This window comes from Ambystoma mexicanum, chromosome 4p (genome assembly GCF_040938575.1).
Source record: "Ambystoma mexicanum isolate Mex_15411 chromosome 4p, UKY_AmexF1_1, whole genome shotgun sequence".
NCBI classification, from domain to species: Eukaryota; Metazoa; Chordata; class Amphibia; order Caudata; family Ambystomatidae; genus Ambystoma; species Ambystoma mexicanum.
The window spans coordinates 96395067-96409603 of NC_090927.1; the positions used below are offsets into that span (position 1 = coordinate 96395067).

At 43.7% G+C, this 14537-nt stretch overlaps 1 protein-coding gene across 3 annotated transcripts in view; it reads left to right on the forward strand.

Moving 5' to 3' along the window:
* ZNF512 (zinc finger protein 512) overlaps window positions 1-12802 on the forward strand; it is a 337392-nt gene extending 324590 nt beyond the window's left edge. For 2 of the 3 annotated variants that reach the window (XM_069605440.1, XM_069605441.1), the window contains 2 exons: window positions 5924-6022; window positions 9345-10037. In XM_069605440.1, the coding sequence (XP_069461541.1) occupies window positions 5924-6022; window positions 9345-9905 (660 nt within the window). In that variant the 3' untranslated portion in view covers window positions 9906-10037. Of the gene's footprint in view, window positions 1-5923; window positions 6023-9344 lie in introns of all 3 variants that reach the window. The other variant, XM_069605439.1, reaches the window with a different exon arrangement.
* Window positions 12803-14537: the final 1735 nt, after the last annotated feature.

The window sequence follows — 14537 nt, forward strand, 5'->3', positions numbered from 1 at the left end:
CCTTGATAAACTCCACTACTTTGCCATAACTGATCCTTCGCACTCGCCTAGAGATGGTGATCCTCTTGACTGAGATCCCTCCCACTTCCCGAGATATCGGAACCCCTATTTGCAACCATGCTCACCTGAGAAAGAGGAACTGTTTCACATGAAGACTGTTGTTGTTTGTTTAATGTTTTAGTTAATTTTCTTGTATTTGTATGCATCCAATACAAATGCCAATAAAATACGTTAAAAATAAAATCGAATTCCGCCACTAACAAGTATTGGTGCAAAGGCACCCGACAATGTATCATGAGTCCAGTCCCCCAGAGATGATTGCGCAGTTGTCAGCAATTGCAGCCAACATGAAGGACTGGTCATGGATTGGCAATCTATTTAAATCTATACTGGAGGTGCGAGCTCTAAATGTAGAGCCGTAGTTTGAGCAGTATTAGCATTCCCAGTTGGAATGTATGTGGCTACAAGAACTTTGAGGCAGCAGTCCATCTATAATTATACTACCGGAAACCCTGCTTGCAAAGGTGTTATTTGTAGATGGTTATACAGTGTTCTATGCTTTAGCTACACTGAGTACAGGGCGTCCGAGTGGTGGCTTGGCTATCTTGATAAACAATAACTTACATTTTTCCGCCACCCTGATTCATGAGTCATCTGTTTTAGCTTTGGAAATTGAATTGAGACTCCTTCAATGAAGTGCTGTTGGTGGTCTGTATATACGTCAATTATGAGTCCAACAATTTTGATGAGGTAATGGACATTCTTGATGGTATATTTAAAACTCCTGCATATGCAATCCTAACTGTATTACCATAGTAGGAGAAGATTTTAATGCACGCTGCTTGATTGAAAGTAAATTCCGTGGTACACAACGCCGGGATCTGATAGGTCATCGGTGGGTACATTATCTAGCCACTTGGAATCTGGGGTTGATAGACTTCAAAGACGGAGCAATTGATTACACTTGGCATAGGATGAATGCTTTCTCTAGAATTGATTTATTTTTTACTTCCCTAAATGTTTTGAGGAGTGGTTTAAAATGTGAAATCACTGATGTAGGCTTTAGTGACCATTGCATTATTTCCATTGTAGTTCGTATTTCAAACACTATAAGACTCTGTGAAAGGATCCCTGAACTTGCCCTGGTGGAAGTAAGGCGTTCTCTTCACTCTGTTGGAACAAGAACTTGTGTGATCGTTTGACTAATGCCCTACGGACTACCATACGCTCTGATACAAATAAAGGCTATTTAATAGCTGATATTATTTGGATTGAAGTTTATAATTATATTAGAGATTAACTTGCAAAACTTACCTCCTATAAATTTAGTGATAACATAGGCCACCCACACATTTATTTGGAGGAAGTTGCCTCTCTATAGCGCGCAAAGAACCGTGAGATAAATTCCCTGAAAAAGAGTCGTGTCAGTGCAGGAATTCCTCTCACTTAAAAGAAGAGTTCTATTGCAGTACAGGAATGCTACTAAGATTTCTCGACATAAAGCACATTTAACTGGTAATCAGGCAATGATTATGCGTATATGCAAGCGCGATACAAAAAGCATATGGCATATGTTTAATGAGACATCGTTGACACCGGTAGATAGTATGTCCTCCTCTATTTCTGCAGAGAAGTGGTGTGAATTTATTTCATTAGCATACCATCTTCCCCAAAAATCTAGCCACTATAGTTTTAAGATGATTAAGTTGAAGTCTTTCTAGCATACTACTTGGACTATTGATTAGATTGCCTGGGCAATCAAGAACCTGAAATACTCAAGCACGTCCGGTCCCGATGGGATACCTGCCTGTGTATTAAAGTTTGATCCACTATTTTGTGCTGGTATACTCAAATTGAAATTTGAAAACCTCTTGTATTCCAGCCATATCCCGAGGTCCTGGCAAACATCCTTGATTGTTCCAATCTTCAAAAAAAGCAATCCATCAGAGCCCGCAAACTATCGCCCTATTGTTCTGATGGATCCCTCTTATAAAGTTTTCACAATGCTTATACTTAAGGTGATTGAAAACTTTATACAGGAACATAATCTGTTATCTATATACCAAACTGGCTTGAATGCCACGGTGCTTGCACACGTATTGGCAAAAGTAAAGAATTCTTCTGATGGTCCAGTGTTTATGGCCGCACTGGACCTCAGCTCTGCCTTTGACTGTATCATTCGGAACGTGCTATGTGCCAAAATGGCCAAATTAGGGTTCCTGGAATTAATGATCCAACTTATTGCCTTATTACATTATAACACATGTTAGTGAGTGAGGATTAACCAACAAGGAGTGCTTACTGTGGAGATTCCCACATACACGGGAGTAAAACAGGAGTGCTACCTCGCTGCTACCCTTTTTAATTTATACCTCACTGATATAGATGGCATCTGGGAGCAAATAATTACTTTTCCAATAAAAAGTGGACATATGAGGGTTAATTGGCTTGCTTATGCAGACGACATTCTGCTTTTTGACAGAACGCTATTTGGCCTTCAGAATAAATTACAAGCCTTTGCTTCCTATGCTTTGGTGAATAATCTTTGTGCTAATGTTGCAAAGTCAAATATTTTGGTTTTCACAGGAAGATAGAAAATTGACCGATATACGTGGATCTTAAACAGGGCCACGATTGAACTTGTAGCTATAATTATATATCTGGGATATGTTTCTGATCATCTGTCCATTGGCAATTGGCAAACGTCTATCAGGCTCAAGGCTCATCCTTTAACTTCTCAATTAAAGATTATTCGAAATTAATTCTGTACATTTTCTCTTGACCCAGTGCTCCAGTTCTACTTGCTGAAGGTGGAAGCAATTCTATTGTAGGGGCTTGATCTTTGTCTCTGCGTTATTACTGTTTGTTTGAATTCTGTACAAGGATCGATCAGGAAGCAGGTACTCGGGTTGGCTAAAGCAATTCCCAATTCCTGTATTCGGATTGAATTGGGATTATCCAGTCTAGCGGTGCGATTCCAATGGAGACAACTTAACTCTTATGCAAAAATGATAAACCCTCCTCAAAACTCCCTACATCAGGAATTTGCTCATATGATCACCAAGTCAAGCCCTCGTTCGGTGGTCATATTTGAAAAAAGAATGGAAGAGATCTTGTCCAACATAGGTATTACCAAAGAAGATATTTGGTTACGTCCAGCATATTTAAAAACAAAAGAAAAACGGTATGAATATGATTGGTGTTAATCCATGGATGATATTGGTACTCACCGGTTATATAGGGGATTTGGGAGTCATAGTCCTAAAAGACTTCCTAGACTAAGATATATTCTTTGTCATCCGTGCGATAACATTTGTGATTTATTTATGCGGTTCAGAATGAACCAGCTTCACATGCTTGTACGTACTCAGCACTGGATTAAAAGTTCTTCAGCCACTTGTAGATTCTGCGTAAATGAACAGCAGACGGAAACATTTGGTAATATATTGTCCATTCTTAGAAGACATAAGGATAGCCCATTTGGGTGCTACTATTGTTGGATTTACGTCTTTGGCCAGACAATCCTTATGGTAAAAGTGTATGATGAACTCAACTCCTTTATGTTTAAACTTTGTGGCTTTATTACAGTAATCAAACTACAGTTGGGGAGGCTATTGGCCCCAGATACTGTTGTGGTTGACAGTGATGCTGAAGAGTATGACTAATTGAATGAGTCCTGATAAGGATATAGACACTTTTGTAGTCTTGTTTAGTTGGAGTTAGATCATCTGATTGAAATGTGATGAGATACGGAAATTACTATGTAAATTGTTGATACTAATGAAATGTTTTTTGTTGGGAATGGATGTGAGACTGTTAACTTCCAGCAGGTTTTATTGAAATGGTTGTGATTTTGTTTTGTAAAAGAGCAAAATTAATATCGCTCTATATATGAAAGAGCTGTATGTTTTATGGAGAAAAACAAAAAAAATTCTTAACTAATGTAAATGGAATGAAATTGTTATAACTATGTGAAAAGTCATTTTTAAACTAAGATGCACAATAGTAATACCTTTTTTTTAAAAGTGGGAATGGCTTCTCCGGCAGTAAACCTGCAAAAAAAAAAAAGAAATGGCAAAAAGACTGGGGCCATTTTGACATAAATGGCACCTTTGGGTGCTTTACCGTGGCTGCGAACAAACCTGCGGTAAAATCCCACAATGGTACTAAAAAGTAAACCACTGCCACCAGCCATTCTGCGAGGAAAGGGTAACATAAAAATGTTACATGAGAAGCTAGACAAAGTTGATAACTAAGTAACCCCTCCAGCACTCTATTGTAAGATAGTGTGTGATGGGTCTAGAAAGTTACAAATGTAAGTAAAGTAAATTTCACTTTACTGCTCTGGGAAACAGTAGTTTATCCCAGAGAAGGTATTTAAACCTTTGGGAAATCTGGAAGACTTCCATGTGTCACTGCACTGAAGTTGCTGTGTGACACAATGTTAAAGATGATGCCATGGAGTTTGACAGACTCCACAACTAAAGAAGCACAGTGTTCAAAATCACATTAAAATACATGAGAGAGTGGGAAAATGTTTCTCACACAAAAAGCAAGTCCTCAAAATCCAGCAAAGTTGTTGGGGTTCTCTAAGGTAGAGGGAATTAACACATTTCTGAGAATTCTCCCCAACAGACGTGGAGCAGTTTGCCGCATTTGAAGGGCTTTCGGGTAGGGGTACAGGCATGTGGTGCACCCAGAGGAAGTGTAAGAGGGGTCAGAGAGAGGTCAGAGGTGGACATGAGAGGTGGAGGAGGAGCCAAGGGGATGCTAGTAGTAGTAGTAGTAGTAATAGTAGTAGTAGTAGCAGTAGCAGGAGTAGTAGCAGTAGCAGGAGAAGGAAGGAAGTTGGTAAAACGCGGGAGATGCCTATTGATTGGGCTGAGGCCCTGGACCAAGATGATGCCATTCAGATAGACATTAATGATGACCTTGGAGTGGAAGGAGGCCAAGAGGGCCTCCCACTGAGTGCCGCCATTAATGGGAGAGGAAGAGATAGGAGAGTCGAGACCATATGAAGGGTCCATAGGTCTGGTGAAGGAACGACAAAGAGGATGTTGGTGAGAAGTCTGTCTGGCGGAGGTACTGATGTAGGTTTCAGCGATAGGGAGGCCTGAGTTGGAGACCAGGATGTCCCTCTTGAACTTCTTCCTTCCAGACTTAGAGGGCTAGGATAGGAGATAGAGTTGTAGTTGGAGAAAATTGGAGAAACAGAGAGCACCATTGAGGGTGCGAAGTAGGAAGGTGGGAGGAGAAGGGAGCGAGGGACGAGAGACACGCCCAGTGCCGCAGAATGCACATAGGGGGGCTGCCGGGGTCCCAACCAGGGGGAAGACGCAGGAGGAGAAACAAGTGACTCACAACAGTGCAGCGGCACCCCTTGCGAGGGAGGTGTCGGAACTAGAGAGTGGGAGAGATCCTAATAGAACATGGTTAACCATACACAGTTACCACAATGAAAACACCCAGATTCAACTTTCGTAAATAGGAGGGGGGTGCTAATTTTTTTAAGCATAGCAGCAATGTGAAAAGTCCAGATTCAACTTTCCTGATTTGTCGCAGCAGGCGGGCATCCAGGATCACTTCTATGACTTGCTGTGTACTAGAACACTGCAGAAGAAAGGGAGACGCAACTCCCAGGGAGAATACAAAACCATTCTACTTGGGAAATCCACTTTATTAGCAGAGGCTGCTCGGAGATACTATTGAACAATATGGGTTGGTGTTCTGAACCGGGCTTTCTACATTGGCTCAGCAGTAATTGAAATTGATATTTTATTTCTATCTCGCTCGTACGCAAGTGTTTCAGACATCATGTGACATCCTTGCTATGGGAATGATAGACCAAAAATCGGACAGGCTGACTGTAACCTCGTAATTGACTTTTTTTGTACTAATCATTTTGTCTTGTTTCCTTTGCTAGGGGGACTTTGTGGCCGGGAAGTACAAGTGTCTCCTTTGTGATAAAGAATTTGGCTCAGAGAGTGGAGTCAAGTATCACATCAATTGGGTGCATTGTGAGGTGAGCATTATACTACCTGCTGCTTTTTGAAAATGCCAAGATAAGCTGATTATTCTCACGTGCCTTCAAACCAAAAGGTGCTTTCACACTCAACTGTATGCTGCACTTTTATTAACATCCATTACATTTACGTATCCCTTCCCAGTTCAGGATCGGGGTTGTTTGTCAAACAGTTTGCGGCGGAATTGTTTGTAGTCGATTCCGCCGCAAATATGTTTGACCTTCGGTGAAACAACCCGAAACCCTATGCCGGAAGCAGCCTCAAACGAATGCCCCCCTACTTACCTTCTCGCCGGCTGCCGTCCCTCTAACATGGGTCGGAGCTGACACCGCTGGTTCCCCTTTTCTCTGTTATTTTTTTGCTCCAGTCCCCCGCTTCCCATGTCAAGGAAGCCGGGGACACCACTGCAACTCCCAAATCCCATAATACCGAACATGGGGAGTGAGGGGACACCCCCACAGCCCTGCTCCCCAGTATTGTAGGCTTTGAACAAATGGTACACTCCCAATTCGATCAAAACTTCCATACTGACATTTTGATTCAAGCAAATTGTGTGTTACCCCAATTCATGCTCTTTATCTTCCCTCGCACACCACTTCTGAGATATCCCTGGCAGGTCTTGATCCTGTCTGGGCTGATTGCATACGTCTAGAATGGGATTTTCCTTTTATCCATAGTATATTGCAGGGTTCGCTCTGTCCTGAGCTTCGCACAATAACCCGGGGGCTTGAGTAGGTGTGCTTGTGAGTCAGATATCTGGGATTCCCCAGGAATCCACATCCCCCTGTTTTCCTGCACAGTTGCCCCCAATAGCTTGTATGTTGGCAACCTGCATTGATTGGCTGACGGCCAAACGTGTGAATGGAACATGCATCTTTGGTTTTAGGATGGGGTCCCCCTCTGTTTGGTTTAGGCATATGTTAAGGTGGATTGCCATAGTCAACCCTGTGGCGGATTTTGGGAAGTGAACCGGAAATACACTGAAGTGTTGCCAAACCCAATCAAGGTAGCTAGTAGAGCAGCAAAGCATATACTCAAGACGGGTATGAGAGATGTCTAGGGCTACAATGCCACACACACAGAGCACTACACATGTCATTGAGACAGAGAAGGACAAAACTATGCATGGATTCTTTAAGCCTTTAAAATCCACACTAAGCAATGAAACCTAGGTATTGTCATCCTCCTACTATTAAATGCATGTATACATCCACCCTTGGTGGTTCTAGGGGGAATCCCTACACTTTACCTTAAAAGACAATTAACCAACAGTTACCATTTTTATCAGCAATACTTTCAATAACTGTCGAGATGGATTTCTAGAATCTGGGCTGGTGGACAGATTTTAGGAGGCCACTCGGTTCTAGAGAACAGGGAACGCTGAGAGGTTTCTCAAAACCCAATCAAGGTATGTGAATGAGCAGTAAGGCTTATTCTCATGAGAGTGTGAGTGGGGGTCAGCAGCCCCCAAGGACTCCACACAGTATGGCACACAATAATTCAATGTAGACAGTCATGTATAAAAAGTTATTTGTTATAGTTATTCTGAACACACTGGGAAATGAATCCAACAGGTAGAAATATCTCAATGCTCTGATAAAAATATATATTGTCACCATAGGTTCAAATATCTTGGCACAAGCAGGTAAGTATTTTAGAGGCTGGCATTGATGGAACAAGATCCCAAGAGAATAACCTAACTTAAGATGTCCATACCCTAAAATGAATGGGGCCTTGTGCCCAAAAGTCACAAGAGCAACAATTTTCCTCGCCAGAATGGATCTCTGTAGGTAAGTTAAATAAGCTTACATTGGTAATAGTTTAAAAGTTCTGCAACTATTTTACCAGTGGCAAGGATGTGTTTTCCTTTCTTCCAGACCCAAGGATAACCCAAGGGTAAGATAATCGACCAAGGTTTGACGACCAAAAGGTGAGTGGAATGGAATAAGGAGAGAAGGACTTGTTCCCATTGTTATCCAGTGGAGGAGGGGGACCGATGCACTGCGTTTACTTAATTCCCTGACTCTGATTTTCTCAGATGTCGTCGTGACTCATCTGGGGCAGGGAGGGTCGCTTCGGGCTCATACTTCCACTTTTGGTTCCGGTGAGAGGTGCCCAGGAGTTGCGGGTTCAAGGATTCCTCTGGTCGGTTGCAGCTGCGAGATGCAACCTTTGTCGATGAAGGCATGCAAGAAATACTGGTGCAGGCCTCCTCAGGACACTTCATAGTTTGGAGAAAGAGTTCCAGCAACAGTGTCTGCGCACAAGCGATGACAGGAGTCCTTCCAATTGTGTTCACGGCAGCTGCTCCAGGACAGGTTCCCTTGAAGGAGGAAAGCTGAAAGTCGGGGAGAAGGCGAGTTGTGGCACACACTGTTGACAATCGAAGTTCTGGACTCTTAACGTGGAACAGCGACTTTTCTGGCCAAGTAGCCCATGAGATGAGAGAGCTTGCTTTCCACTGAGCCATCCAGGGACACTTTGAAAGGCTTGGAAGGGCAGATTCCTCGAAGGTGTAGATACTAGTTGGTTCCACTCGTCCACGGGCTGGAGCACCGCTCACGGTCTTTGGTGATCAAGCAGAGAAGCAGGGCTTCACCGGGCCGGACACTGGAAGGGATTCTGGGTCACTTGAGGACTTTTCTTCGGAATCTTGAGTCGGCTGCTCTTGGTAAGGATCTTCCCCATTTAAACACCAATCAAGTACAACTACTGGTTTCACATTTTCCCCACACCTAGACTGTCACCAAGGATGTTTGAGTTGGATTAGACGGTCCCACCCCCTTCCGGGGCCACAAACACACACACACACACACAAAGACAGCACTAGCACGCGAAAACAGCAGCTTTCCCAGGCAAGTGAATGACCAGATGAGGACATTCCTGATCTGGGAAGGCATAAAGAAGGCCAAGCTATAGTTATGGCCAAAAAACAAGCATTAGAGTGCCCTAGCCTCGTTTAGTAGCCACACACAGTAAACAGTACACACTAAAAATAGTGCATAAATGGTAAAAATACATCTGCTTAGTGAGGCTTCCAGGGTGTCTCTACGTACTGCAGTTCACCAGCAAGTCTGAAAGACTCTTTTAAAGTGTTTCTGCTAACAAGTCATTCCATAGATTGATTTAGAAAATGTTAATTAACATAAGCTCAGAATTGAAGATGATGCTCTGAAATTGTTCAAAACCCTGTATGCACACCTGACTCTTGTCTAGATTCATTTTGCATTGACTTCTCTTGTTGCTTTTATATCCTGTTCAGCTCGAATCCTAATGTCGTTATTAAATTACCATGTCCCTCCACTCTTGTTTTCGTTTCAGGAATGGTTTGTAGCAAACAGCAAATCGTCAAAAATCTTTGAGAAATTGATGAAAATGCAACAGAAAGATGATGATAAAAAGAAGGTGAAAAAGCAGCCCCCTCAAGTCAAAAAGAAAGCAGAAGCTGATGAAAGAAAGACTTCCCCAGTGAAGGAAACTCCGAGCCACAGCATCCTGGAGCACAGTAGCAAGAGAATGAGAAGCATGCCATCGGAGAGTGATAGCGAGAACAGTGCAAGCAGCCACAGCAGCATGGAGGAGGAGGAAGAGGGGGAGGAGATGCAGCCAGTCATCTGGAGAGCCCGACAGCCTCTTGTGAAACCTGCTGCCTTAACACCAGTCAAGACAGCCAAGCTGAAAACAGGGCTTGTTAAGGAGGCTGTACTGCAACCGGGACTGGGCAAGACAACCGAACTCAAGCCCGGGCTCATAAAGGCAGCCATGCTCAACCCAGTGTTTGGGAAAACAACCGAGCTCAAACCAGGCTTGGGTAAGACCACCACCCTGAAGCCAGGGCTCATAAAGGCGGCTGTGCTGAAACTAGATCGTCGACGCAAGTAAGAATTAGGAAATGTGGTTGCAAGTGAGGCTACTTTGGACCAAAGACTATGCATTGAACAACTTGGATGTGCCACGTTCAAATCAAAGGTCTTAAAACCTTTCTACCAGTTGAGGCTATGGAGAACAAGGTGCCTCTAGCTACTGATCCTTGACCTTTGTGGTGTCTGCAGAAAAGCACTCTGCGATTTAACCTCCTATGAAGGTGGCAGAAACTGATGAGTTTTTTTTTTAATGTTCCTCTTTTCATGTGTTTATAGTGACAGACTGGTCCACTGCAGCCACCTGTTCCACTACCGCCTACCCCCCACATCCGGTGCAAGAGGGCTTTTATGCTTCCCCTACAGTGTAGATTCTAACGTTTTCATTTAAGTAGCAGCCCTGGCAGTACTATTCATGACCGCTTCACTGCTATTGAATGGGAGTGAAGCAAGCGCACTAGCACCATTTAAGATGGCTTGGGCAAGCGATATCCCAGAGCAGGAAAGCACAGGCTCCCTTCCATCTCCCCGGCACAGTTTATAAATCTCTTTATATTGAAGCCAGGAAAGAGGTCTTGCAACACACAGGCTTTGCTTCTATTGTCCGTGCTTTGCAATGGAGAAGCAGGGTTACTTAGCACACTGACCTTGGCTGGTTCAACGAGTGTGTACTTAAAGAAGGTCACTATACAACATGGTATTGCATCCCTGGACACCTGGAAGAGGCTTACCGCACATAATTATCTGTCCTTTATGGTCATTTTGGCAGGTGACAAGCGGGGCCAGTCCAAGATGCTTCTTTTAGACACTGTACAGTGCCTCTTTGTTCAATCAGTTTGGGACCCCTCCAGGAGCCGGTGGGTAGCTCGCGGGGCCCTCTTCTAGACTTTTTTTTCTAGTTGGCTCTTTTGGTGGATCCTCTGAGGTGGGCGCCATCCTTCACACAGTACATTTCACTAATAGGTGTAGTTTTCGAGAGGACCAAGACCACAACCATTGGGAGGGAAGGTTCATCATCCATGTTCTTGGTAGGTCTTCTAGCTGGACCGTACACATGCTTGCATGTGAGAACTCATTGCAGCTAGTGGGGAATTGGGATCAGTCCCATGGTTTACAGTCTTATCTGCTCTTCACCTGGAGGGTATTCAATGATAGCAACTGGTGGGCAGTGCAATCCCCACTTAATTATCGGGATGGCCTTTTTTCATGTGTTGCCATCAGCACAGGACTCTGCACCATGTTCAAGACATACATTTTAGCCCTAAACGTGACCTTCTGTTAGTGCAGGGAAAGAGTTCTGATATTCCTAAAAAAATAAGACTGAAGTGAGGAGCACACCCCCATGTGCCCCAGTGTCTGAGCAAGAATGGAACTGTGGAAGGTTCAGGAAGTTGGGAGACACCTCAAACAGTTTGTTTCAGCTCTGCAGCCACTTTTCCTATATCCTGTGGCTTGCCAAGGAACCTGACTCCAAAGGAGGTGCCTTTGTGTTGATTTGGTCAGGTAACCTGGTACAGGCTTTTCCACCTCTCTCCGCACCCTGCAGTTGCACTGCGTTCAAGGGGAGGGCAGTATATTGGTTTCTGTTAGTAGCTTCCAACTGGATATATAAGACTTGTTCGACTTGATTCACCTGTTTGTATCATGCCCGCTCCTGCAAATGCAGCGTTGGGACCTTCTGTCCCAACAGTGGGGGAAGGTTCTGTACCATTGTCACGTAGCAACCCTGCTACCAAACATAAATGTCTTCATAGAAATTAGGGTTTTACCGAAGATGGGCTGTAAATCTCCTGACAAATGTACAGCGCGAGAACAAATCATGGTTGAGATTTTGCCACATGGTCCTGGGAACAGAACGTAGCCCTCTTTTACGTCACCTGAACAAGATTGTAGTTTCTCCTACCCTCTGAGTTAACAATGGCATTTAAATGCAGTGTCAGAAATCTTACCTTGCAAGAATCCATGTCTAAAGGAATTCTAGAAAGGAGTGCTCACAAAATTCAGTGGTAAAACAATACTTGGATGGGTTACAAAAATGGTCCCCTCTGTACAAGACCTCCCCTTTTGTGGGACATGAATATTGTTCTAGTGCCTGTGGTGCACAAATCAATCGGGCCTATTATCACTTGCAACATTAAACTCTGCTAGAAGAGCATGTTTTGGTCACAGTAGCATTGGCAGGGAAAATAGGCGATCTCCAGGACTTCTCAGCCATGAACATTCTTTCATGAGGATAAGTTGATTCTGTTGAGCCAGCTTCCCTCCTTGCTGCTGTTTGTTTCTGCCGTCTATCTCTACCAATTATCTTTTTGCTATTGTTTTCAGAATCGATCCTCCGAGAGGGAGGGTACACTGCACCATCTGGATGTCTTTAGGGGTTTGAATGCCTACATTGCCATCCTCTGACTCATGGACGCCCTTCTTCTGAAAGAGTAGGCTTAGTGTTTCACTGCCCCTCTTGGCTTTTTGGGTGCATTCTGGATGCAGATTGCATCAAGGAGTTCTTCCTCTGGTGGGTTTTTATGCATGGACAGTAACAGTGGATGTGCAGTAACAAGTGCCTCTAGAACTAGAGCTGCAACATTACTTAGTGGACGGCAGCTCCTAGTCTGATCCTCCTTTTGGCCAAACATTGCTCAATAACTCTCTGCCTAAGTAGAATAGAATTACTCCCAACCTCCAACAAATTACTTCAGAGTGATTTCTAACCCATCTCAGTAAGTTGGAGAACGGAAAACCGGCACATGCTATCAAATGCACACTACTCACTGAAATAGCCCTTGTACTGGTGTCTAGTTGCACCACGTGCTATCTCCCCCATCCTCTTGTTCTTGAGCCACTTGCATAAAGGGAGCGGGTAGGGCTAAGCGAAGTGTGTGTGTTGGTTTTATACCCCAAACTGCTTCCATCTGATCTGCAGTGGATGTGGTTAGTAGTGGCATAGGGAACAATGCAAAATTGCTTTGCTGTGTGTTGGTGCATGCAGATACACTGTATTAAGGTTGTGTGCAGGTATGTTTCCAGGTGATTTGTGTCAAGGGAACTTGAGGTGTGTGTATCCGGATGGCAGGCTGGGGTTGAAGCGAACCTATATATATATATATATATATCGATCAGTACTGGAGTACTGATATCCCAGGAGACTATCCGTGCAAGTCATTATGTTGAGGCAATTTGTACTGCATTCATCAAAGTCATGGCGGCTGTGGTTGTGAGCTTAAACTGTGCTATTCATATCCATTTCGTTAACAAGATCTTGTATTATGTCAAAATCATACATTCTGATAAGTTACTTATTGGCATATAGTTCTGCTGCCTGGACATAGTGGCCACAAGCTCCAGTCCTTGCATTTGGATTGGACAGAAACTGATCCTCCTTGCGAAATTATCCAGATTGCAAGATTGCTCCCGTTTTGCCCTCTCACCGCCCACATTTCTCCATCCTGACTTGCAGAGCTGCTACTAGGACGACATAGTCCCCTGACCGACGCCACGTTGTATCCTAGATAGAATACCTGAAAGCAATTTCTGAGATTACCGGGAGCCGATGTGGTCACCCAGTGCAGGTGAGATGCACTTAGCCTGCACAGCACTCTTCCTGCATTGCTAGGACCCCCGTGTAGGAGTTTCCCTCATGCAGCAACGTGCCCTATGTAGGAGATCCAGCATAAGAGATGTTTTTGTCAGTTGTTTTAGCCATTTCTAGTAGGCGATCATGGGATTTCCATCATAATTCCTATCCGTTGGGACATTTCTGTGGGATTCCAGGAACATGTTTAAAAATTAATTTAGAAAAAATAAAAAATATAAAGAGCAAATATCAAACTGTTTGTGTTTTACATGAAAAAGAAAGAAATAAAGTGCTGTGTAGCAGGGACCCTTTCTAACCAACCAGCTTCCATGATGCACTGCTTAGACCCGGAGTTATATTTTATGCTGCTCCTGCTCCAAGAGGTTTTTGAACAGTAGCTGCTTACTAGAATGAATTTTCCACATTTTTCCCCACCTGCAAGGTTTTTCTCTTTGAGAACATTTTACTGTACTACTTTTTTCTTCCTTTGAAACTGATCGCTCTCCTGTTCAAGAACTTTGGCAAATTTGAAGGAGGGTGAAGACCATTCCATTGACCACTGCAGCAGCGATTTGAAATAAAGATTTGATGATTAGGCACCAAAAGCAGCTCCTGTGTGTCAGGCGCCAGCTATGGGATATTAGAAGCTTGTACAGTAAGCAGGCGCCAGCTATGGGATATTAGAAGCTTGTACAGTAAGCAGGTGCCAGCTATGGGATATTAGAAGCTTGTACAGTAAGCAGGTGCCAGCTATGGGATATTAGAAGCTTGTACAGTAAGCAGGTGCCAGCTATGGGATATTAGAAGCTTGTACAGTAAGCAGGTGCCAGCTATGGGAAATTAGATACTTGTACAGTAAGCAGACGCTAGCTATGGGAAATTAGAAGCTTGTACATGTCGATCATCCTCCAGTAAGCAGGTGCCAGTTATGGGAAATTAGAAGCTTGTACATGTCAGGCATCTTCCAGTAAGCAGGTGCCAGTAATAGGAAATTAGAAGTTTGTACGTGTCGGGGGATCGTCCAGTAAGAAGGTGCTAGCTATGGGAAATTAGAAACTTGTACATGTCGGGCATCGTCCACTA